Here is a 22,402-nt window from a genome sequence, read left to right on the forward strand (position 1 = left end):
GCTGCCTCCTGCACACCCCCTACTGGGGATGTGCCTGCAACCAAGGTACATGCCCTTGACCGGAATCGAACCTGGGACCCTCCAGTCCCCAGGCCGACGCTCTATCCAGTGAGTCAAACAAGCCAGGGCTGTGCCCTTTTCTTACATGCGGCTATTGCATAACTTAATAAACAGCAGTCATGCACTCAGTTATCATTTCTAACTTGTCACTGCTCTAAAGGCTTTCATATTACCTTTTCATCTTATGCCAATATTTGAGTTTCCTAGTAAACTCCCTTCTCCTCTACTTTATCTTAGACCAGCGGTTCTCAACCTGTGGGTCACAACCCCTTTGGGGGTCGAACGATCCTTTCACAGGGGTCGCCTAAGACCATCAGAAAATACATATATAATTACATATTGTTTTTGTGATTAATCACTATGCTTTAATTATGTTCAATTTGTAACAATGAAAATACATCCTGCATATCAGATATTTACGATTCATAACAGTAGCAAAATTACAGTTATGATGTAGCAACGAAAATAATTTTATGGTTGGGGGTCACCACAACATGAGGAACTGTATTAAAGGGTCGCGGCATTAGGAAGGTTGAGAACACTGTCTTATACAAAAGGAACCCCCCAACCAAAAAAATAAAAAGATTCTTCTGTGTATTTTTTTTTTTAAAAGTCATTCTTCCTGCCAGATGGGTGAGGCTATTGAGTAATCAGACTTGATTTAGAGCTTGGTTTATTTAGTTTCCCACCATTTACCTGCCTCCTCACCTGCATGTCTTGGCCACAGATAATGCCTGAGGCCAGCCTCACAGCATGCCTACACAGCGACCCAGAGGACCGTACCCACCAGCAGTGCCAGCTATTATGTTCCTTACAGCTCAGTGAAGCCTCGCAGTATGCCCAGCAGAGAGGACCGCGGGTCCCCATGGAGAATGTCCCCTCCCGTCAGCGCTCCCTCTCCACTGGGCGCCGGCACACTTGAGTTCCTCCTCCAGAACAGCACGCTCCACCTGGCAGGCAGGTATATGCCTGGACCTTTCTACCAAGGGGGACTCGGCTTACCAAGGGTGCCCTCTGTTCATGGGCAACATTGGCAGGAATGGGACACCTCGTGCTGTTACTGCCATGTCAGCTCTCTGACCTCGTCTCATCTTCTGACCCCCCACCCCCAGCTTCTGCTACAACCCCTTTTTCCGTATTTTCCAAAAATCTGGGCCAAGCTCAGGGCTTTTGTGCTTGCCATTCCCCCTGCCTGGAATGCTCTTCCATTAAATATACTTCCCTCCCTCGCCTCCCTCAGTCAGGCCATCCTGGTTGGCTTTTTAAACCGCACCAGTCCCTCCAAAGTCCTTGGCACTGCCCCGCCCCTTCCTGCTCTTCATAGCATAGCACCATCGAACGTTCTAAATGTTGTACTTACTGTCTTTCCTACCCCAGTAGAATGGGAGCTCTATAAGGACAAGGAATTTTGCCTGTTACTCATTTTTACGTATCTATGGTTGGCTGGATATCTCTTGACCTATTATCTATCATCTATCAAAATTCTATCTTTTACCCTGGCCCGTGTGATTCCAGGTTTGGGCATATACTTAGGTTTTGGGTTCGATACCCTATAGGGTGAATATGGGAGGCAACCAATCAATGTCTCTCACTCTCTCTTCCTCTCTAAACATCCTTGACTGAGGATAAGGAAGGAAGGAAGGAAGGAAGGAAGGAAGGAAGGGAACTGTTTGGTCGCGTGAGTCCCAGGAAGGTAGCTGTCACATAGGGACCTGGCGGCTAAGACATGGACCTTGGAGTCAGACCATCTGGGTTCCCATCGCTGTTCTGTCGCTCGCTGGTCCTGTGGCCTTGGGCATATCACCAGCATCCATTCCTCTCTCCCCTCTCTCAATGCTCCGTGAGACTCAGGTGAGTCCATTTTACCCCTAGAACAACCACACCTGTGGCTGCTCTAACTCCACCGACGAAGCCGAAGCCGTGACACCGAGAGAGAAAAGGGAAGAGTGAGGAAGAGGTGGAGGCTGGGGGACTGTAACATGAGCCCAGAGAAGCGAAGCTCAGGAGGGAAGTGTTAACAGAAGAAATCGGGGAAAGGGAGCCGCTGGGGAGAGGCAGCTGTCACTTCCTCCTCCTCCTCCTCCTCTTTTCCCCCCTCCTCTCCTCCTCCTCCCCCCTTCCTCTCTTCCTCCTCCTCCTCTTCCCCCCTCATCTCCTCCTCCTCCTCCTCCTCCTCCTCCTCCTCCTCCTGAATGATGGTTATTGTAACTAAGGATGCTCTCTGCCATCAGAATCCGTGGAAACCTCTAAGGATCCAGGACTGCTGGGTTTGAAACCATAAATTAATTGAACATTTTAAGACAACGAAAACTGGCTCTAACGTCTCGGCCACAGGCCTGCCTGTCTCTGGCTGAACTTTTGTGTTCATGGTCTGGGTGTGGCTCCCACACATGAAAAGGGAAAAAGCAAGACATTTGTGTCTTATTTCCTTTGGTGAAGTATGAGCCCAGGTTCTCTTTGTTTCAAAACGGGGCCTCAGCAGTTTCCTGAAGGCATTTGGGGGGCAGCCTCCTGGGTTCCCCAGAGTGCGCCGCGGGAGGCCAGGCCTGCCAGCGGCTCTTTAGGAAATGCTGTGACATCTGACCGACTTAATTCTCCCCCATAAATAAAAACAGCTTTACCAGCAGAAATACGACACCACGTGACTGCAATATCGAGCGGGCAACCTGGGTCCCACCACCTTCACACACAGCAGGCTGCTGCAACAGGCTGTTTCAATGCTTCCATTAATATTAACTTGCTAACTGTTCACTTGCTTTGTTATTTATTAGCCCTTTGCTAGAGATGATCCAGCTAGTAACAAAGGTCAAAAAAAATTTTTAGAGGGAGGAAAAAAATCCTTAAAAAAATGAGAAAATGCTTGTACCTTGGAACCCTTCCTCACTTGTTTTTATTGGTGGGACTCCACAGTCAAGTTCACAGGAGGCTAAGGTTCATGGACCCAAAGCAGAGTGGAAGACAAACAGCACTAGACGCCAGGGATGCCTCCGGCCGTGGCCTCGGTCCTGCGCCACCTCTGCTGCGGTCATGACGGAGGCTCCCAGGCCCTCTCCTCCTGACCACCCACCACCCCACCTGGTGGCCCCATTAACGATGCATTTTTGGATGATTTCCAGAGTCACATGCCAGGGAACCAGTAACACGAGGGCAAACCAGGGGCCTGCTTTCATTGGGCTTGTGCTCTAGCTGGGGTGAAAAATACCAAACGCATATTAAAACACACACACACACACACACACACACACCCCTCTCCTCCTGACCACCCACCACCCCACCTGGTGGCCCCATTAACGATGCATTTTTGGATGATTTCCAGAGTCACATGCCAGGGAACCAGTAACACGAGGGCAAACCAGGGGCCTGCTTTCATTGGGCTTGTGCTCTAGCTGGGGTGAAAAATACCAAACGCATATTAAAACACACACACACACACACACACACACACACATTTAATTTCAGACAGGAGGGGAGAGGGAGACAGAAACATCAATGATGAGAGAGAATCCTTGATTGGCTGCCTCCTGCACGCTCCCCACTGAGAATCGAGGCCGCAACCCGGGCATATGCCCTGACTGGGAATTGAACTGTGACCTCCTGGTTCATAGGTCAGCGCTCAACCGCTGAGCCAAGCCAGTTGGGCTCAAACACATATTTAAAAAATAATAATAATTATAACTTCTGAAAAACTTTGGGAAGTCATAAACAGGATGAAGTGGAGACACTGGCAGGAGGAAGTGGCGAGTCTAGATCAGGGGTCAGGGAAGGCCTGGGGGTATGAAAGGCCTTTCTTGGGCCAAGGGAAGAGCCTCCTGGGAGGAGAGAGCAATTGTGATAAACGTGCTGTTGGGAGAGGAACAGACTGCAGACCGGGGGGCTGCAGCCCAACTAAGAAGAAGGGACCAGAAGACACTGGACAGGTGAGTGGGGCCCAGATCCCCAAGGGCCTTGTAGGCCAAGGTGGACGGTTTGGATTGTGTCCTCTGACTCATAGGCCCCCAGGGGGTGGGGCTGAAAACGCAGACACAGGTGAAAAGGGAAGAAGCTAGACAGACGCTGAGGGGGAGGCGAGGAGCAATGCCGGGGGTTACTCAGGACCCTGCTGCCACCAGCCTTGCTGGGAAGACCAAGGCCTGTCCATGCACTTTGTACCTAACAGTCAAAGAAAAGTGGAGACAAAGGCAAAGAATAATAGTCAACGTAGACCTTGACCTTAATTTTTGCAAAGATATTTGAGAGGTGGCAGGAAGGGAGGCTAAGGTTTTCATGAACTTCACCTCCATCCCACATAAGAGGATGTTGCTCTTTCCTGTGAGCTTCAGATGCACGTGAAATGGCTTCTGAACAAGTGCAGAATAGCTCCGAGAGAGCAGGTGCTAAGGGGCCACCCTGCACCCCTCAGGCCAGCATTTGGGAACCTCAGAAAGTGGCTTTTCCCCGCTCACTGTGGCTCTGCTTCCCGGAGGAAGGGATGCCCGAGGATGGGCAGGAACGGCCGTTCCTTCTTCTCTGGCCAGGACCTCGCGGTTAGAACGCCCCTCCCTCCTGCTGCCAAGTGGACAAAAGTGCTGGGACCTGGGGGTCACCTCCCAAAGTCTCCTGAGGCCTAGGTGTGGGCTGATAAAGTTAATTCATCTATCGGAACCCACACAACGGAGGCTGCCCCAGTGGCTGGGCCTGTCACAAATCCAAATCTAGGTCAACACTTAGGGGGAACACCTGTCACAGAGACCTAACAGGCACCAGCCACAGTCCTGCACCTCAGCACTGGCCCGGCCCTCTAGCTCGATGAGGAGATTCCCCCCCAACCAGCCCTGCCGGTCTCCGTGGCCTCCTCTAACTCCATACAACTTGCTCTTGCCAGCATCCCGCAGGAGGAGGCTCCACTGCGGTGGGGTGCTGGGTTGGTGGACGTGGAGGTGCTGGGTTGGTGGTGTGGTACCCCCCCACCCCTATACTTTCCCTAGGCGTCTCTTCCAGCCGCTGGTCCTGAGTTGTATCCTTTTGTAATAAATGGATTGTTTTGCTTTGACTAAAGGAATGAGCACGCTGGTTACTAAACTGCGTTAGTTTCATCATTCACAGGCAGGTCTGAGAGAGCTGAGGCAGTGCGAGCCGAGGTGCAGGCTCGGCAGGATCTCAGATGCGAACGAGAACATACTCTCCGTGGATTTGAAGACTCAGCTTCCAAAATATTTGTCATGTTTATTAATTAACTTTAAGCTATATCACTGGGAGGCCTGCGGCAGGCTAGTCACAGAAGCAATCCCTGTCTCCGGTTCCCAGGTAGATTTCTAGAATAACTGGAGGGGAAGTCGGGCCGAATAAAACGCAATGGCAGGTCCCGACGGGCAGCTCCGGAGGGGGGGCTGCCTCTGAAAAGTTATGCATACGACGTGACACAGGATGGAAATGGCGCTGTAATTTAGTGGAAGAACGGGTTTTTTATTACTGCGGAGGCCATTTGTTAACTGAAAACAAAACTATTTTACGTCCTCATGTCATTCACTCCGAGTACCCAAATAGATTGCACGTGGATCCAATAGTAAAATGTAGTGAACAGAAACATAGAAGCATGTATATATTTGATTTATAAGAGCGCTCTGAGCTTAAAAGCAAATTGAAACCACAAAGAAAAATTGTACAGATTTAACTATTTAAAATACACAACAAAACAACATAAATTTTAAAAAGTCAATGAGCACGCCCTGGCTGGTGCCCGTGGTTAGAGCGTCGGCTCCCACACTGAAGGGTCTCAGGTTGGATTCCTGGTCAAGGGCACATGCCTGGGTTGCGGGTTGGATCCCCGGCCCCGGATGGGGCACCTTCAAGAGGCAACCAATCAATGTGTCTCTCTTACATCGATGTTTCTCTCCCTTTCTCCCCCTCTCTCTCTTTCTCCCTCCCTTCCACGCTCTCTAAAAATCAGTGGGAAAAATGTCCTCGGGTGAGGATTAACAAACAAACGAAACAGGTAAATGTGCATGAAAACTATCTGCAACAAAAAATGAAATGATTACTATACCTAATATATAAAATGTTTATGCAAACAGATACAAGAAAACATTAACCCCCTAAAACAGGGGTCCTCAAACTACGGCCCGCGGGCCACATGCAGTCCGCCGAAAACATTTATCAGGCCCGCCAGGTGTTTTTGCCGCCACTGTGTGCATAGGAATTTGTTCATAGTTTTTTTTTTAAACTATAGTCCGGCCCTCCAACGGTCTGAGGGACAGTGAACTGGCCCCCTGTTTAAAAAGTTTGAGGACCCCTGCCCTAAAAGTAGACAAGAAATATAAAGGGGTATTTGAGATATTTGACAAAAGAAGGAATGCAAAACAGTAGAGCACTGTAAACAACTTCTCATGCCCTACAATTTAACTTAATTCTGACACCATCTACCTGGAGATGGCCTCAGATCCCACAGTTAAGGGCTTGCTTCCACAAGGACCACCCTCCACTTCAGATGCCAGCTAACCTCAGGTCTAGATCGTCACCTGTGCTTCTGACTGACTGGTTATAATTGGGAGGTTACTAGGTTACTGGTTTATTATAAAAGGATACAACTCAGGACCAGCCAGTGGAAGAGACACCTAGGGAAGGTATGGGGGCGGGGGGTGGGCAGGGGGGTGGAGGGAGCAGGCCACTCTCCCAGCACCTCTCCGACCCGGTGCTGCAGGGATGGTGAAGGTTTCATTACACCGGCAGGACTGATTAGATCATCGCCCTGGGTGAGACTCAGTCTCCAGCCACTCACCTCCCTGAGGTCAGGGTGGGGCTGAAAGCTCCAGTCCTCTAATCACATGCTTGCTTTCTCCAGCAACCCGGGGCTTTCCAGAAGTTATCCCCTGATGTGGTTTAAAGGGCTTGCTATGGATAAATAAGACACTTTTATCTTACGATCACTTAAGAAATCCCAAAAGTTTTTAGGAGCTCTAAGCCAGGAATGGGGACAAAGAACAAATACATATTTATTAGAAATCACTGTATCACATTAACTAACATAAAAAGGTCTATACCTTAGGCCATGTAGTCAAAGATATGCCCAGGAAAACAACCTATGTACTTCATCAAAACAGCCAATAAAAACACTTGATCCCAAGATGCAGTAAAATGGCATTCTCATACAATGACTGTGGAGGTGAAATTCTTACAAACTTTCTGGAAGCAATTTGGCAATATGCATTAAAAATCCTAAAAACAGTCACATCTTTTGGCCAAGTAATTCCACTTACAAGTCTATCTTAAGGCAGCAATCACAAATGCAATCAATGATTCCGATCCAGGAATGCTCATCAGAGTATTATTTGGACAAAATATGGAAAGCAATGTGGAAGCCCAACATCAGAGTTAAATGACATATCAAGATGATGAAACTTGATGAAATGACATATCAAGATGATGAAACTCTATGCAACCTTTAGAAAAACCAGATATATCTAGATAGTGGCATTATAGGCAGTTGTTCTTTTTGCATTAAAGATATTTCCAGAACTATGTTATATTTATAAAAAAGTGAAGCAATAAAACAAGCAGCTAACTCAGTATTCAGATCAGGGAGGAAGCTGGAAAGAACGGTGAGAAGAGGGAACACTTGCTGTGTGAACCGAGACCATCACGTGAACTGACTCAGAGGCCCAGGACTTCAGGAGGGAGGGGGCACAGGGGACAAATACTAAAAAATGTACTTGTCATGAGGGAGGAAGGAAAGAAGAGGTCACACATATACATGCATTTTTCTTCCTTTTTTCAAAGAACTTTTTCATCTTACAGGTGAAGAAGATAATGAAAGTTATTAGAGAAAGAGCCCATATTAAAAAACAAAAACCTTTGAGGATGTGCGCCAACAGATCTAAAACCCCACATGCATTTCCATCAAGGAATGAGAAGCCATGGCATCCAATCACACAGGCACTGAAAATCTCTTAGACCCTATGATATCCTTTCTGAGTCAGGAACACAGGCTGACAAGCTTAATCCACAGCATGTATGTTTAGGCTCTACGAACAATCCACCTCCCCAGCCACGGGCGTTAGTGCAGACTGTGTGCAAGCCCCTGCTGCCCGCGGTTCTACCCAGTGCTACTGGCGTTGCCCTCACCATGTCCTAGGCCAGAGACACCCAGGGTGATGCTGAAGGGAGGACGGAGAGCAGAGAGCACAGAGCACGGGGTAATCAGACAGGGGGGAGGAAGGTCTCAGACACTGACAGCCGATACTTTCGCATGCCCACGGCTAGAATGTGAAAGGTCTCGGGGGTAAGAAAACAAACTCATCTTGCACGGAGAGGCAGGCTGGGCAATCGAGGGTGCCGGGAGGGCAGGTACTCACCGAAAGGAGATGCAGAGCCCACAGAAATGCTCCTAAACCGGAGGAGCAGGAGCTCAGGTGCGGGTTGTTCTTTCTCGCTGGCTTGCTCGTGTCAGGCCCCGGGCCCCAGGACAGGACGTGTCAGGCCCCGGGCCCCAGGACAGGACGTGTCAGGCCCCCGGAGCGGGACGAGGTGCGGGACAGGCAGACCGCCCCGGGCCCCAGTGTCAGGCCCCCGGAGCGGGACGAGGTGGACGAGGTGCGGGACAGGCAGAGCTGCGCCGCGACCTGTCTGCATTTGCACTGGTACCTCGCAGAGTAAACAGCTCTCTGAACTTTGGCCCACTCGTGCTGAGGTCACCAGCTGATTTCACTTTCGTTTCTTAACTGGCTCTTGTTGGCCCCTGACTTCTCGGAAAGAAGGCTGTAAACAATGCTGTCCTGCTCTCTACCCAAACTGGAGCCGGCCAACCCACTGGCTTCAAGACCAGATAAGTGTCTTGATTGTATCACACAACAATTCCAGGAAAGACACGGGCCAACACACTCTCCAATCTCTGAGTGATTTAAACTGCAAGGTAAACACAACCAGGAATCATTTAGAAGGGACTTCTGAACCAGGTCCAAGCCACCGGACCCACTGGGAAGCAGTTATGCCATCTGGGCCCCTACTTTTCAGAAATCAGCTTTGTGATGCCTGGCTTCTCTGGACACACAGCATTCTCACCGGTTGTTTAGGTCTATGCTGAGCAGCTGGGGCAGCTCTTTTAAAATAAGAGAACGAGACTTTCATGTTTGAAATCATGGGGACTCCTAGCCAGAGTTTTAAAAACTGCTTGCTTTGCTCACATGGCCATTTGGAAATTCCAAGTGTGGTTAAGCTTAGTTATTATCTAGTAATAGTGCTGAATCCTTCAGGGTTTCTCTGCCCCTCCCCCCCAAAATGAGTTCTTTGATCTGCTACATTTCCCCCTCTTTGAAGTTCTTTTAAGCTCAAAAACTAGAAAGAGGTGATGTGACCCAACAGAAAGCAAGCATAGAGGCCTTGGCATCAGGGAGCTCTGTGAGAAATTAGCAAATTATTTAATCTCTCTGGGTTAAAGGACATTGAAAACGAAAGCAGGACTACTTGCACAGCTATTGTGGAAATGGGAGATAATGTATGAGCACAGTACAGGACTGGGCACGTAGTAACCGTAGCTGTTATTATTAAAAGCAACATTTCTAAATATCTATCTTAGCCTTCATGGTAATGTCTTCAAGCCAGAGGCAGAATTAACATTTTGAAACTAATATAAACTATTACTCTGCAAACAGATCACTGGTGAGTGAAGGGACACAATATAGAAGAGAGAGGAACATATATTTTAAAAACTTATTCAAAGTTATAATGCATATTAGTTTAGAGTGAAATATTCTCCGAAGTTTATTATGAAAAACAGCCACCCCACACTCTGCATTTTTTTTTTTTGTCTCAGAGATAAGTACTTTCGCCTATTTTAACTGATTCCTTAGGTAAAGACCCCAATTCTTTAAATAACATGCTTTTATTGGTACTTCTTGATTTTTCCCTTTCAGGTGTAATCTACTGACTCTCACCTGTAGAAGATAAAGATTCAGCATTCTTCTCCCCGACCCCATGTTCCACAAGTATAAGTCCCCTTTCCCTCCTGCTTCCAAACTGGTTATAATTTCGTGTAAATCAATACTCAGTGTCTACAACACTGTGACTATGTAAATACTATATGCAGCAGCTGAGCCATGTGGAAAACGATGAGTTCTTTTTCTTTCCTGCATAACTTTCCATCTGCCTTGGAGATAATTACCTTACTTTTTTTTTGGTTTGGTTTTCAATGTACTTTACACTAACCCAACCCTCAAATCTTCATCAGATCTTCTTTTGAGAAATGTGTATGCATCGTTTTTGATCTCTTTCAACCCTCAAATCTTCATCAGATCTTTTGAGAAATGTGTATGCATCGTTTTTGATCTCTTCCTGAGAAAGGCTGCCCGGTGCCTCCCCGCCTGCTCCAGGCTGGGCCGGGGCCGTGCCACCTGACACACAGCCGCCACCTGGAACCTCACTTCACCGCTTTGCCTTGTCCTGTTGGACCACCTATTTCCAGCATCAAAGGCTGTTCTTGGCTTATTCTTTTCTACCTTTAAACACTATTTATCAAAACTAGATGAGAGTATAGAATTTTAGGTTAGAATAGCTTGCCTTATCATTTTGAAAGCCTTGTTCCACTCCATCTAGCTTTCACGTTCTCGGTGAGAAGCTTAAAGCCATTTTGCTTTCTACTTTCCAAAATAGCCTCCCCTCCTGTTTTCATCCTTGCAGCTTTTTCTTAAAAAATAAAAACGATTGTTATTTCAGTGGATTTTAGAGAAGGAGCCAAATTAAGTGTGTGTCCTTTGCCATTTTTAACTGGAAATTTTAAAAATATATTTTTTAACCGTAGGGGGGCTATTTCTGTCTAACAAGTTCCCTCTGGCAACATAGCTGGCCTCTGGTTAAGCCGGTGGCTCTTACCAAGCTGTTAGCCTCCTCTGAGTTGTGTAACCAAAATCTCCACTGCTTTTGACAACACTCTCAGCTATAAACCTCTCCACTCTGTTCCAAACAAGGCCGTTTACCCAGGGAGCTCTGTTTTTGGAGCCTCCTTGGAATTTGCCTCTCCTCCTGGGCAAATACCTGAGCCTGGTGTGCAGCTGCGGGCGGAGAAAGTGAGCTGCAACTCCCAGCGACACTTCTGCTTTTGGAGCCTGGTGCTGAGCCTCTGGCCTTCCAGCTGCCTCTCCCTCCATGGAACCTCCACCCTGTGACCACGCTGGGACAAAGACCAGGGCCAGTGCCCGTGGCGATGACTCTGGGAAGAGCCCTTGCCTTGGGGCTGGGTGGCAGGAGGGAGGGAGGCCCTGGCTTCTTGGCTGTGCTTGCCTGGCATTTAGTCTGCAGCGCAGAGTAGGGGCTGAGAATTGCTAGCAGCTGCCCCTCCCGGGGAGACACTGCAGCCCTTGACTGGGGACGGATGGATGGGGGCTTGTGATCCCTGTGTCCTTGGCCACATGCTATAGACTCTCTCTGCTCTCACTGATTTAGTAGATTTTCTTGAATGAATGTTTCTTCATATGTTGTATGTCCTTAGGACAATTTTTTTTTTTTTAACCAGCTATGGTATTCTCGCTGGGCAGTGGGTGGACAGTGCCTCAAGCTGCCTTCCTGGAATTGACCTCTGCCCCTTTATTATTTTTCACAGGGAAAAGTTTTAACTGCATAACATCGAAAGACTTGCAAAGCAAAGGATATCATGAACAGATCTAAAACGACAAACTTCATAAAGTTACAAAATAAGAAACAATGGTTGTAAATTTCTAGTCCCTTACATTAATCTGTGAATTTCTAATTTAACTAAGAAAAATGCTGACAGGTTCAACCAGGGATGTCTTTATTGAGATAAATTGAGGTAAAGTTTATTGAGGTAAATATTAAGCTACTTTTATAGATTTCTAATACTATATATATATATATTAAAGGTCTTTTTTTTGCTTCAAATATCTCCTTTCAATTTCAGGTTTTATGAAATGTCAATGGTGGTTAAAAATAATAGTAAAAACACAATACTATGTCATCTAATTCTAGGGTGCCTGATGAAACAGAAATAATGCATCACAATTAGATTAAAATCATCTATATTTAAAAACACTCTTAGGAATTAAAACTCTATCAAACATCAATAAGAGCAAACAAAGAATACAATTAAGTAACAGCAGTTGAGGGAAATCTAAATTAATTTTAAAGAGAGAAAACACAGATGTCCCACCGGGGGTGTGGATTTTCAGGGCTGGTGCTTGGAAATCTGACCTGAACCTGCAGGTGACCCTGACCGCTGTGGCCTCAGACGTAACTGCCACCCCTGCCTGCTCTTCTCTAGCGAGCGGGTAAACCGATGCCTGCAGCAGGGCTTCCGTCAGAGATTTCAGGGGCTCCTTCATTACCGCCTGTTTCATTCATGTGTATTACCTTTTAAGAATCTCCCCCGCCCCATTCAGATCCCACACTTCCTATCCCCCATCTGCTTGGGAAAGCAGACTTGGGCTCCCCCATAGATGAGTGTTTTCATCCAAACCATCCATTATTTCCCTCTAAAGTTCCGCTTTTCTTTCAGAGATGCCTTCGGCATTAGTCAGTGGGATTGGGATTTCGACCCACCTTTGACTGATGTCTGTCCTTGACGATGAGCCACGATGGCCTTTATGACAGGTGACTTGAGGGCGTTATAGGCTGTGTAAACTCGTTAATCTTTCACCAACGTCACCATATTCTTCAACCTGGGCAGAAAAGCATTTGGCTAGTTCTTTATTCCTCCTTAAAGCCATGCTGGCCGGCTAACATCCAGTGGCCGGCCGGCTACCACCACAGAGCACCGCCCCAGCACAAGCCGGGCAGGTACCTTTGTGACGGTTGAAGGCCTTCAAGGGCACTGCGCTTGGCCGCTGGCTGTTAGTACCCAGGACCATGCTGCCCGCTTGGAACCCCGTGGACTGCTGGGCTTCCAACGCAAACAATGCCTGGCAACCAGGCCAGCCATCAGTGGGCAGGGCCAGGGAGGCCTGGCTGAAGGAAACAGTCCCCTCTGTGCTGTTCCCTGCTGCACACTAGGAAGTGGTATTATCTGTGCATTGGGGGCAACATAAAAGGCCAATTGCAGGCAGAGACTGGTCCACGAGCTCTGGCTACTCTAGGCCCCACCTGCCCCTATACAACACTGGAGACCGGAAGGAGTGCCAGTCCCTCCCATAATGGTGAGTCAGGCTGCAGTCGAGGACTCACATGCCCCGGCTCCTGGGTGAGGCTCCTCCTCTGGTTTGGAGTTTTCCTCGGGAGCACTGAGGGCGGGTCCTGCTCACAGAAGTTACAGGGAGTCCCGTCCTGTCGGAGCCTGTGCTTGGTCAGCACAGACAAGCTGAGTCAGAGACATGGGCCTCACCAAGGTATTTATTACCTCACTGATAGGGACTCAGTGATAAGAGACATCAAGAGGGACTGTCGCTGTCTTACCATTTCATGTCTTTCCAGTGGAGTGTGATCAGACCGGCGTTCTCCAAGGGCGTGGCTTCGAGACCTGGCTCCTGTCCCAGGGTGTGGCCCTGCCATCCTCAGCACACAGCTATCTTCAGAACAGTGGTTACCGTCGAGACGGGACTGTAGCATTCTACCAGTTGGATTTGCCATCTGTTGTTTCTTTGAAAAAAACACCTCACCCCCCTAGTGTCTCTCCGGGAGACTCGGGCCCAGGCCCACAGCCATGAACAATCCCCCCACACAGCCTCCAGAAGGGATGGTGTCAGCAGAGGCTGGTCTGGGGACCACGGTTTGGGTCAATGGTCTGCCCATGAATGTGGAGAACAGAGGCTCTTACCAGGCTTGGTGGTGAGGAGTGAAGATGGCCAAACTATTATCAAAGGGATCATTGTTCCTTTGTTTATAATTTATTTCAAAGAGAAATTGCCAATTAAGAGTTTATAACATGTTTCTGAAAATAATGAATTCAGCCATAGTAAAGACTTATGTTTTGGGGGGAAAAATGACTTAAGAAGCAGACTCCTTTTATGTGTAGAAAGGGTGCTCACCCCTCTGCCGTAAAGATGAAACAACTTTTTTTGGTGGTGGCGGCAGATCATTATTTTAAAGCCTAATTATAAGAGACCAATTTATGACCTCAGGATAACAGCCAATAAGTTAGTGTATGTCTTTCATTTCACCTTATAAACGCCCTTCTGCCCTTGTCAGTAGCATCGATGCCAACGCCAGACCCCAGGCTGCGCCAGGCATCACGGTTGCCATGTGTGGGGAGCCAAAGACAATGCAGAAGCTGGGTCACGGCTGCCAGATGGGGTCGTAGCAGATACTCAGTCCTCCTTTCACAGTAGCCTCAACCTTTGCTTTTTTTTCTTCTGCTGGACATAGAATTTAAGGTTGCCAACACCATATTGTGTTTTTTTTAAAAAAATATTTTGATTTTCTTACAAAGAGGAAGGAGAGGGATAGAGTTAGACACATCGATGAGAGAGAAACATCGATCAGCTGCCTCCTGCACACTCCCTACTGGGGATGTGCCCGCAACCAAGGAACATGCCCTTGACCAGAATCGAACCTGGGACCCTTGAGTACGCAGTCCGATGCTCTATCCACTGAGCCAAACTGGCCAGGGCCATACGGTCTTGATTACTATAGCTTTATAGTCCGTCTTTTTTAAGTTGTATAGTCGGATGCCGTCAGTCCTCTGACTTGGTTCTTCCCTTTAACATTGCATTGGGTATTCTGAATCTTTTGCCTTTCTACACAAATTTTAGAATCAAATCAATCAATATTAACTTGCTAGAATTTTGATTGGGATTTCACTGCATCTATAGATCTAATTGGGAAGTTCTGACCTCTTGACAATATTGAGCCTTCCTATGCATGTACATGGGATAACTTTCCATTTCTTGAGGTTTTTTTCTTCCATTAGAGTTTTATGGTGTTTCCTCATATAGATCTTGAGTAAATTAGATTAACATCTAAGTATTTCTTTTTTTGGTGCTAAGGTAAACGGTATTGTTTTTAATTTCAATATTCATTGCTTGGTATCTAAGATGATTGACTTTTGCATATTAACTTTGTATCTTGCAACCTTGCCGTAATTGCTTATTACTTCCAGCAGGGATTTTCTACATTTACAATCTTCTTCTCTGTGAATAAATACAGTTTTACTTCGTCCTTTTCCAGGTTGTATACCTTTTATTTCCTTTTAATTAGCATCTTTTAATATAGTATTTTTAAAATTGTTCAGATCTTAGCACTTTACTATGCACTATCTCATTCTACATTATTTTAGTCATGTATGTTTTATATGTACAATTATACAGTAATCTTGCAGTGGAGAGAAATGTCTTTTTAAAAAATATATATTTTTATTGATTTCAGAGAGGAGTGGAGAGGGTGAGACAGAAACATCAATGATGAGAGAGAATCATGGATTGGCTGCCTTCTTCATGCCCCCTACTGGGGATCGAGCCCACAACCTGGACATGTGCCCTGACCAGGAATTGAACTATGACCTCCTGATTCATAGGTCCACGACACTGAGCCACACCAACTGGGAGGGAGAAATGTCTTTTTTAAAAATCACCAATTGTCTAGCACACTATAGATATAACAAAAATTCAGGAAATGTTTTTGTTGACTGATTCATTCAAGGGCCTAGTAGGGACATTAAAGTCAGTGATAGTACAGGTCATTCCTTCCTGAGTGCTTAGTTTTTTTGGTGTTGTATAAATAAATCATTTTGGAAGAAATGAGAAATTCAGAGATTTTTTTTCCCATCTTGACAAAAATTAAATACTAGTATAATACCTAAGAAAATTTAAAAATCTGCTGTTTTCTCTTTTGTTTGTTAATCCTCATCTGAGAATATTTTTTTCCATATTTTTAGGGAATGGAAAGGAGGGAGTAAGGGAAGGAGAGAAGGAGAGAGAGAGAGAGAGAGAGAGAGAGAGAGAGAGAGAGAGAAACATTAATGTGAGAGAGCCACATTGATTAGTTGCCTCCCATATGTGCCCCAACCAGGGCTGGAGATCCGCCCCACACACCCTGTACCTGCAACTCAGGTATGTGCCCTTGACTAGGAATCGAACCCATGACCCTTCAGTGCATGGGACAATGCTCTAGCCCAGTGATGGCGAACCTATGACACGCGTGTCAGAGGTGACACGTGAACTCATTTTTTGGGTTGATTTTTCTTTGTTAAATGGCATTTAAATATATAAAATATAAAAAATACAAATCCTTGTTTTTCTATGGTTGCAAATATAAAAAAATTTCTATATATGACACGGCACCAGAGTTAAGTTAGGGTTTTTCAAAATGCTGACACGCCGAGCTCAAAAGGTTCGCCATCACTGCTCTAGCCACTGCACCACACTGACCAGGGCTCCAGATTCCCTTTTATATTTCTGAAAGATGTTCTCACTACAGAAGATGGAGTATCTTGGGTTTGCAGTTTAGTATATGCATATGCATGTGTAGGGAGAGAAATGGTGATAAGAGGGATGGAGAGGGCTTCTCTTTCTCTTTTCTTTTTAATAGGTAAGCATATGTTATCTTTCACCCACAGTCTTCAGAGTAGCATAAAGCTAGATTATTTCTGCCTTTGGAACTTCAAATGGAAGATGGGTTGTCCCTCATTCTTATTTGGCTGCTCATCGTTAGTTTGAGTTGGATTGGGGGCTATCCGCATGGAGGTTTGCTGGTTGAATTCTCCAGCGTGAGGACTCCGGCCTTTGGTAATATTCACGTACTGCTCAAAACCTGAGGAAGGAATCTCCCATTTGCTGCTGACAGGTTTCATGTCTTTAGTCTTCATGGCACTGACTGCAGAACATGCTTTCCTTTTCTTGTGCCCTCTGAGACGTGACAGGCTTTCACACGACTTCTGGGACACAGACTGGAGCCATCCTGAAGAGCTTGCCAGGAGGTTCCTTTGGCCTATAAAAGGGAGATGCCTGGATGGTGCCCAAGATGCGCCGCCCAAGTTTACATAAGTAGCTGAATTTACTCTAGAAAAGAAATAAAGTGCGTGAGTTTTTGCCCAGCACGTATCCTAGGAACTTGTAATAGTATAAGTCTATTTTTTCTCCTTTGGTGAGTTCATCCTCCCTTAAGACTTTTATCACTATATCCCTGGTCATGATTTTTCAGCATGCCTCCAATTCTGCATTTCTAAATGCCCAGAGGCTAGGTTTATTTGGAGACTTGCCCGGACCCTAGGCTTCCTGGTATATTAATGGGCACTCTGGGCCTCAGCTCCTTACTTATACATCTAGTGGAAGGAAATGTCCTCTAAATTTCCACAAATCAAATCTGTTTATTCTATTAGAATGAGCTCAGTATACATACTCTAAGTTTTTTCTATGGTCAGTAAAAAGATCACTGTACATCCAAGAAAAAGGAGTTTTCCTTGAGAGAGGGAGGTTTTATATATTACAAGTTGCAGTTGCTTAAAGTACCTCAGCTTTCTTTAGAATCCCATTTTTTACCACAAAAATCTCAACTATTTTTTTTAGTTAAAACATTAATTTTGAGCCCGGCTGGCACGGCTCAGTGGTTGAGCGTCGACCTATGAACCAGAAGGTCACTGTTTGATTTCCGGTCAGGACACATGCCTGGGTTGTAGGCTCAATCCCCAGTGTGGGGCGTGCAGAAAGTAGCTGATCAATGATTCTCTCTCATCATTGATATTTCTATCTCTTTCTCCCTCTCCCTTCCTCTCTGAAATCAATAAAAAAACGAAACAAGAAACCAGAAAACGTTTTGAGATGATTGCAGACTCATCTACAGTTGGAAGAAATAATACAGAGAGGTCCCATGTACCCTGCCCCCAGTTTCCTCCAGATGTAGTATCTTGCAAAACAATAGTACAATATAATCAGGATATACTAGTAGCCATTGACATTGTCGAGGTCCAGAACAATTCCCTCCTGTTCCCTTTTGATAGACATACCCACTTTCCTCCTTAACTCCTGGCAGTCATTAACCCATTGTCTGAATTGTATTAACTTTATCTCAAGAATGTTATATAAGCAGAATCCTACCGTGTGTAACCTCTGGGACTGGCTGTTTGCACCCAGCACCACCCTCTGAAGATTGATCCAGGTTGTTCTGTGTATCAGCCATTCTTGCTGAATGGACTGGATTACCACAGAGTGCTTAATAATTCCTCCATTGGAGGACATGCAGATTGCTCCCAGTGTGTGGCTACTGACAGATTAAGCTGCTATAAACATCCGTGGCCAGGTTTTGGTGTGAATATAAGTTTTCATTTCTCTGGGATGAATGCCCAGGAGAGCAATTTCTGGGTCATATGGTAGTTATAGTTACATATGTATTTTTAAAGAAACTGTAAAGCTGTTTTCCAGAGTGGCTGGGCCACTTTACATTCCCACAAGCAATGTCTGAGTGACCCAATTTCTTTGTGCCCTCCTCAGCATTCAGTGCTACCCCTATTTTTTTTACTTTAGCCATTCTGATAGCGTGCAGCTCTCTCATTGCAGTTTTAATTTGCATTTCCTTAATGGTTCATGGTGTGGGACATGTTTTTGTGTGGTTATGTGCCATCTGTATGTTCTGTTTGGTAAAACGTGTTCCTCCTACATTTTGCTCATTTTCTGAATGAAATATTTATACGGTTACATTTTGAAACTTCTTTAGATACCAGTCTCTTTTTAAAAAATATATATTTTTATTGATTTCAGAGAGGAAGGGAGAGGGAGAGATAAAAACATCAATGATAATCATTGACTGACTGCCTCCTGCACACACCATACTTGGGATTGAGCCCACAACCTGGGCATGTGCCCTGACCTCGAATTGAACTGTGACCTCCTGGTACATAGGTCGCCACTCAATCACTGAGCCGTGCTGGCCGGGCTAGATACCAGTCTTTTTTTTAAGCGGTTTGCAAATATTTCCTCCTATTTTATAGGTTTTTATCTTTTTAACTATGTCTTTTGAAGGGCAAACACTGTTATTTTGATGAAGTCTAACATCTACTTTTCTTTATGGATTATGCTTTTGGGTGTAAAGTATAACTTTTTGCCCAATTTGTATAAAGAGTTCCTATTTTTTTCCATAAGTTTTATAGATTTATGTTGTGCAGTTAAATCCATGATCCATTTTCAATTATTATTATTACTTTTTGTATAAGAAATGAATTTAGGTCAAATTGCTTTCTTTTTTTTTGCCTATGAATATCTAATTGTTCTAGCAACATTGGTTGAAAATTCTATCTCTCCTTCATCGAATTGCTTTTGCACTTTTGTTAAAATTCATCAAGCATTTGTATGGGTCTATTTCTAGGCCCTCTGTTTGGTTCCATTGATATATACACTGAGTGGCCAGATTATTATGATTGGCCAGATTATTATGACCACCCCATCAGTACTTCATTGACACTTCCTGAATACTGAATACTGAAAACTTCCTAAGCAAATACTCTCAAGGTTTTATTATTATTTGCATAACTAATTCACTTCATTGTACTTATGGGGTGGTCATAATAATCTGGCCACTCAGTGTTCCTCCTCCATACTATACTCTCTTGATCGCAGTAGCTATATACCACAGGGTGTTGAAATCAGATAGATTGGTGCTTTCTATTTTATTATTCTTTTTCAAAATTGTTTCTTTTTTCTTTAGTTCTTATAAACAATACTGAAATGAACATAACTACAGAAATCTTGTTGCCTTTACCTAGTTTTTTTTTTTGTCTTTAGGATCAATTTCTAAAGTAAAATTTCTTATTAAAATGAATATGAATATTAAGGATTTTTCATTTATATTGTTGGACTGTCTTCAAGGAACTCTGTAAGTTTACATTCCAACAATTAGTGAATGAATTCTTCCAATGAGAGGCAAAAATGAACAGCATGTCATTATTGTTTTAATTTGCCTTCTTTGGATTTAAGTGAAATTAAACAATTAAAAATGTTCATTGGCCACGTCCTTTTTTTTCTTGGTGAATTTCTGGTTCATAGAAATTGCCCATTTTCCTATTGAAATATTCATAATTTTGTCATTGATTTGTAGGCTAGCTTTGAATATGAAGTATATTGGTCCTCTGTTTTTCACTTATAAGAAGAAATGTCAAAGCATTGTGATAAAAGACTCTGGACTCAGAATGTCTGGTTGGGTTGACTCCAATTCTGCTCCCTACTCGCTGTGTGACCTTGAACAAATAACTACGTTGTGCCTCGGTTTCCTCATGTGTAGAAGGTAAAATGTATGTGCAAACACAGAACTGTGTCTAGCACATAGAAAGCAGTTTTTCAAAATTTGTTGATAATATTAGTATTGTTTCTTATTTTCAGCTTGTCATTGTCTTACTTTTATTTATATAGGTTTCCTTTTGGCCTTAGTGTTGGTCCTATTTTTTTTTATCTTTAAAAGAAATCTGAGTATTTCTCTGAGTATCAATAAGCTGAAGTAACTCGAGTTGCCCCCTAGGATTATTAAGTTTAAACCCATCTGAGAAACTTCAAGTCAGTCTATGGTCATACTTTATTTTATTTTATTTTTTATATTTTATTGATTTTTTACAGAGAGGAAGGGAGAGGGATAGAGAGTTAGAAACATCAATCAGCTGCCTCCTGCACACCTCCTACTGGGGATTTGCCCGCAACCAAGGTACATGCCCTTGACAGGAATCAAACCTGGGACCTTTCAGTCTGCAGGCCGATGCTCTATCCACTGAGCCAAACCGGTCAGGGCTGGTCATACTTTATTAATGCATACTTTAGTCACAGATTCGAATTAATGAGTGTTTTCATGCGAATAAACAATCAAATAAGGCCAGCTAACTTACTTCTTCACATAGCCAATATTTTCATATGGCTTTGGGTCTTTGTCCGTGTCCAATGTGGTATAGCTGCCACTATTCTAATTTCATCTTTATTTATTCATTTATTTTTTAATAAAAATTTTTAATGTTAACATAATTGCGGGTGTCTCCTTTTCCCCTGCCTTTGCCCACCCATGTTTCTTTCTTAGGATAATGAATTAATTAGTCTTGTTTCCTTAAAAAAGAATGTATTAAATAGTTAATAATGACAAAATTGTATTGACTTACAATTGATGTTGGATTTGGAAGTTGGTGCGAGGTTTGAATATCTGTTTTATCTGATTGGTTTTCACATTGGTCGTGCTTTCCATGACAGGCATCAAATATTGCAATATTTCTTCAGTTTGAGCTATTCTTTTATCCCTGTAGATTCTTTTTTCATCATCTGTCCAATTTACATGAGTCTTCTTGCTTTGGAAAGATGCAGATTGTCTCATTTTGCTTTTCAGGTTGCTATGCAGATCTGGGGACAACCACAACAATATGCATAGATGTAGAAACTGAATTGACTCAGTAAGTATTTATTGAGCCGTATGTGCCAAGAATTCTATCTGAAGCTTATTCTTTAATTACAGGGCAGAAAATAAATAAACAAGTGAATATATAATATGTTAGATAATGATAAAGTTTATGGGGTAGAGTGAAGCTGGGGAAGGGAACAGAATTCTTGGGAAAAAGGTTGATTCCTATTTTTAAAAAGGTGTTCAGAGACGGCCTCCCTGTGATGCTGATGTGCCAAAGGAGTAAGCGAGTCAAACAGCTTTCAGAGGAAAGAGCATTCTTGACAAGGGGAACAGGAAGTGCAAAGGCCCTGAGCTGGGAGCATGGCAGTGTATTCAAGGAATACCAAGTGATGGCACAATGGCTAAAGGAGAATGAACGAAGGGAAAGAGATGAGAGCTCAGGTAGGTACATAGGTGTAACGTGGGTGGGCTCCGTTTACACAGGGCCTCAAGGCCATTGTAAGGACTTTAACTTTTATTGAGTGTGAAATGGGGAGTAACCTCAGGCTTTGAGCAGAGGAGTGTCACATCTTAGGTTTGTCTTAAAAGGATGATGCTGGTGGCCTAGGTAAGAATATATTAAACAGGGACAAGGTTGGACAAGCAGGGAGGTTATTGAAATAGCAATCTTATCTCTTGGACGGTTAGTGAACTAAGCCAGGAGAGAAGGTGATAGTTTGGACCAGGGTGGTGGCCATGGCCAGAAGGGTGAGAAGTGTGTGTGAGGGGATCCTAGATAGATGTTGGGCTTTTCTAATGAATTCGATATGGGGTGAGAGAAGAAGAATCAGTGTTGGCTCGACAACTTCTGATCTGAGAAAATGGAAGAGTAGAGACATGAAGAAAACGATGGGAAGAGCAGGTTAGAAATCCCTTCTTTGTTAGATGATGTGAAGGAAATAATTATTTTTTTAATTGTAATAATAAAAGTATAACACTTTAAAAAAGTGTTTATCAAACTGCTCTAAAAAATAAAGTCTAGTTAAAAATTACTTATTCCACTCCACACCCATTAAGATGGCTGCTATCCAAAAAACAGGAAATAACCCAGCACTGGCAAGGCCGTGGAGAAATTAGAACCCTTGTGCACTGC

The 22,402-nt window shown here is 44.4% G+C and overlaps 2 protein-coding genes and 1 long non-coding RNA gene across 4 annotated transcripts in view; 1 reads left to right on the forward strand and 2 right to left on the reverse strand.

Moving 5' to 3' along the window:
- Positions 1–13,708, reverse strand: part of TMEM140 (transmembrane protein 140) — a 24,505-nt gene extending 10,797 nt beyond the window's left edge. Inside the window, exons 1-2 of one of the 2 annotated variants that reach the window (XM_005860697.2) lie at positions 13,429–13,708; positions 12,580–12,698 (exon numbers count right to left, since the gene is read on the reverse strand). The gene's annotated coding sequence lies outside the window, so the exon portion shown is untranslated. Of the gene's footprint in view, positions 1–8,387; positions 8,572–12,579; positions 12,699–13,428 lie in introns of those variants that run through there. The other variant, XM_005860695.2, reaches the window with a different exon arrangement.
- Positions 8,492–10,137, forward strand: LOC102251470. The gene is made up of 3 exons (XR_313263.2): positions 8,492–8,559; positions 8,626–8,944; positions 9,945–10,137. It is a non-coding gene; the product is annotated as an uncharacterized LOC102251470 (long non-coding RNA).
- A 2,598-nt stretch (positions 13,709–16,306) lies between the features above and the next one.
- The window catches only part of AGBL3 (ATP/GTP binding protein-like 3), a 65,157-nt gene continuing 59,061 nt past the window's right edge, over positions 16,307–22,402 (reverse strand). The window contains exons 16-17 of the mRNA XM_014535149.1: positions 21,035–21,269; positions 16,307–16,967 (exon numbers count right to left, since the gene is read on the reverse strand). Coding sequence (XP_014390635.1) covers positions 16,550–16,967; positions 21,035–21,269 — 653 coding nt within the window. The 3' untranslated portion in view covers positions 16,307–16,549. The remainder of the gene's footprint in view (positions 16,968–21,034; positions 21,270–22,402) is intronic.

This window comes from Myotis brandtii, unplaced genomic scaffold (assembly GCF_000412655.1).
Source record: "Myotis brandtii unplaced genomic scaffold, ASM41265v1 scaffold1384, whole genome shotgun sequence".
NCBI classification, from domain to species: Eukaryota; Metazoa; Chordata; class Mammalia; order Chiroptera; family Vespertilionidae; genus Myotis; species Myotis brandtii.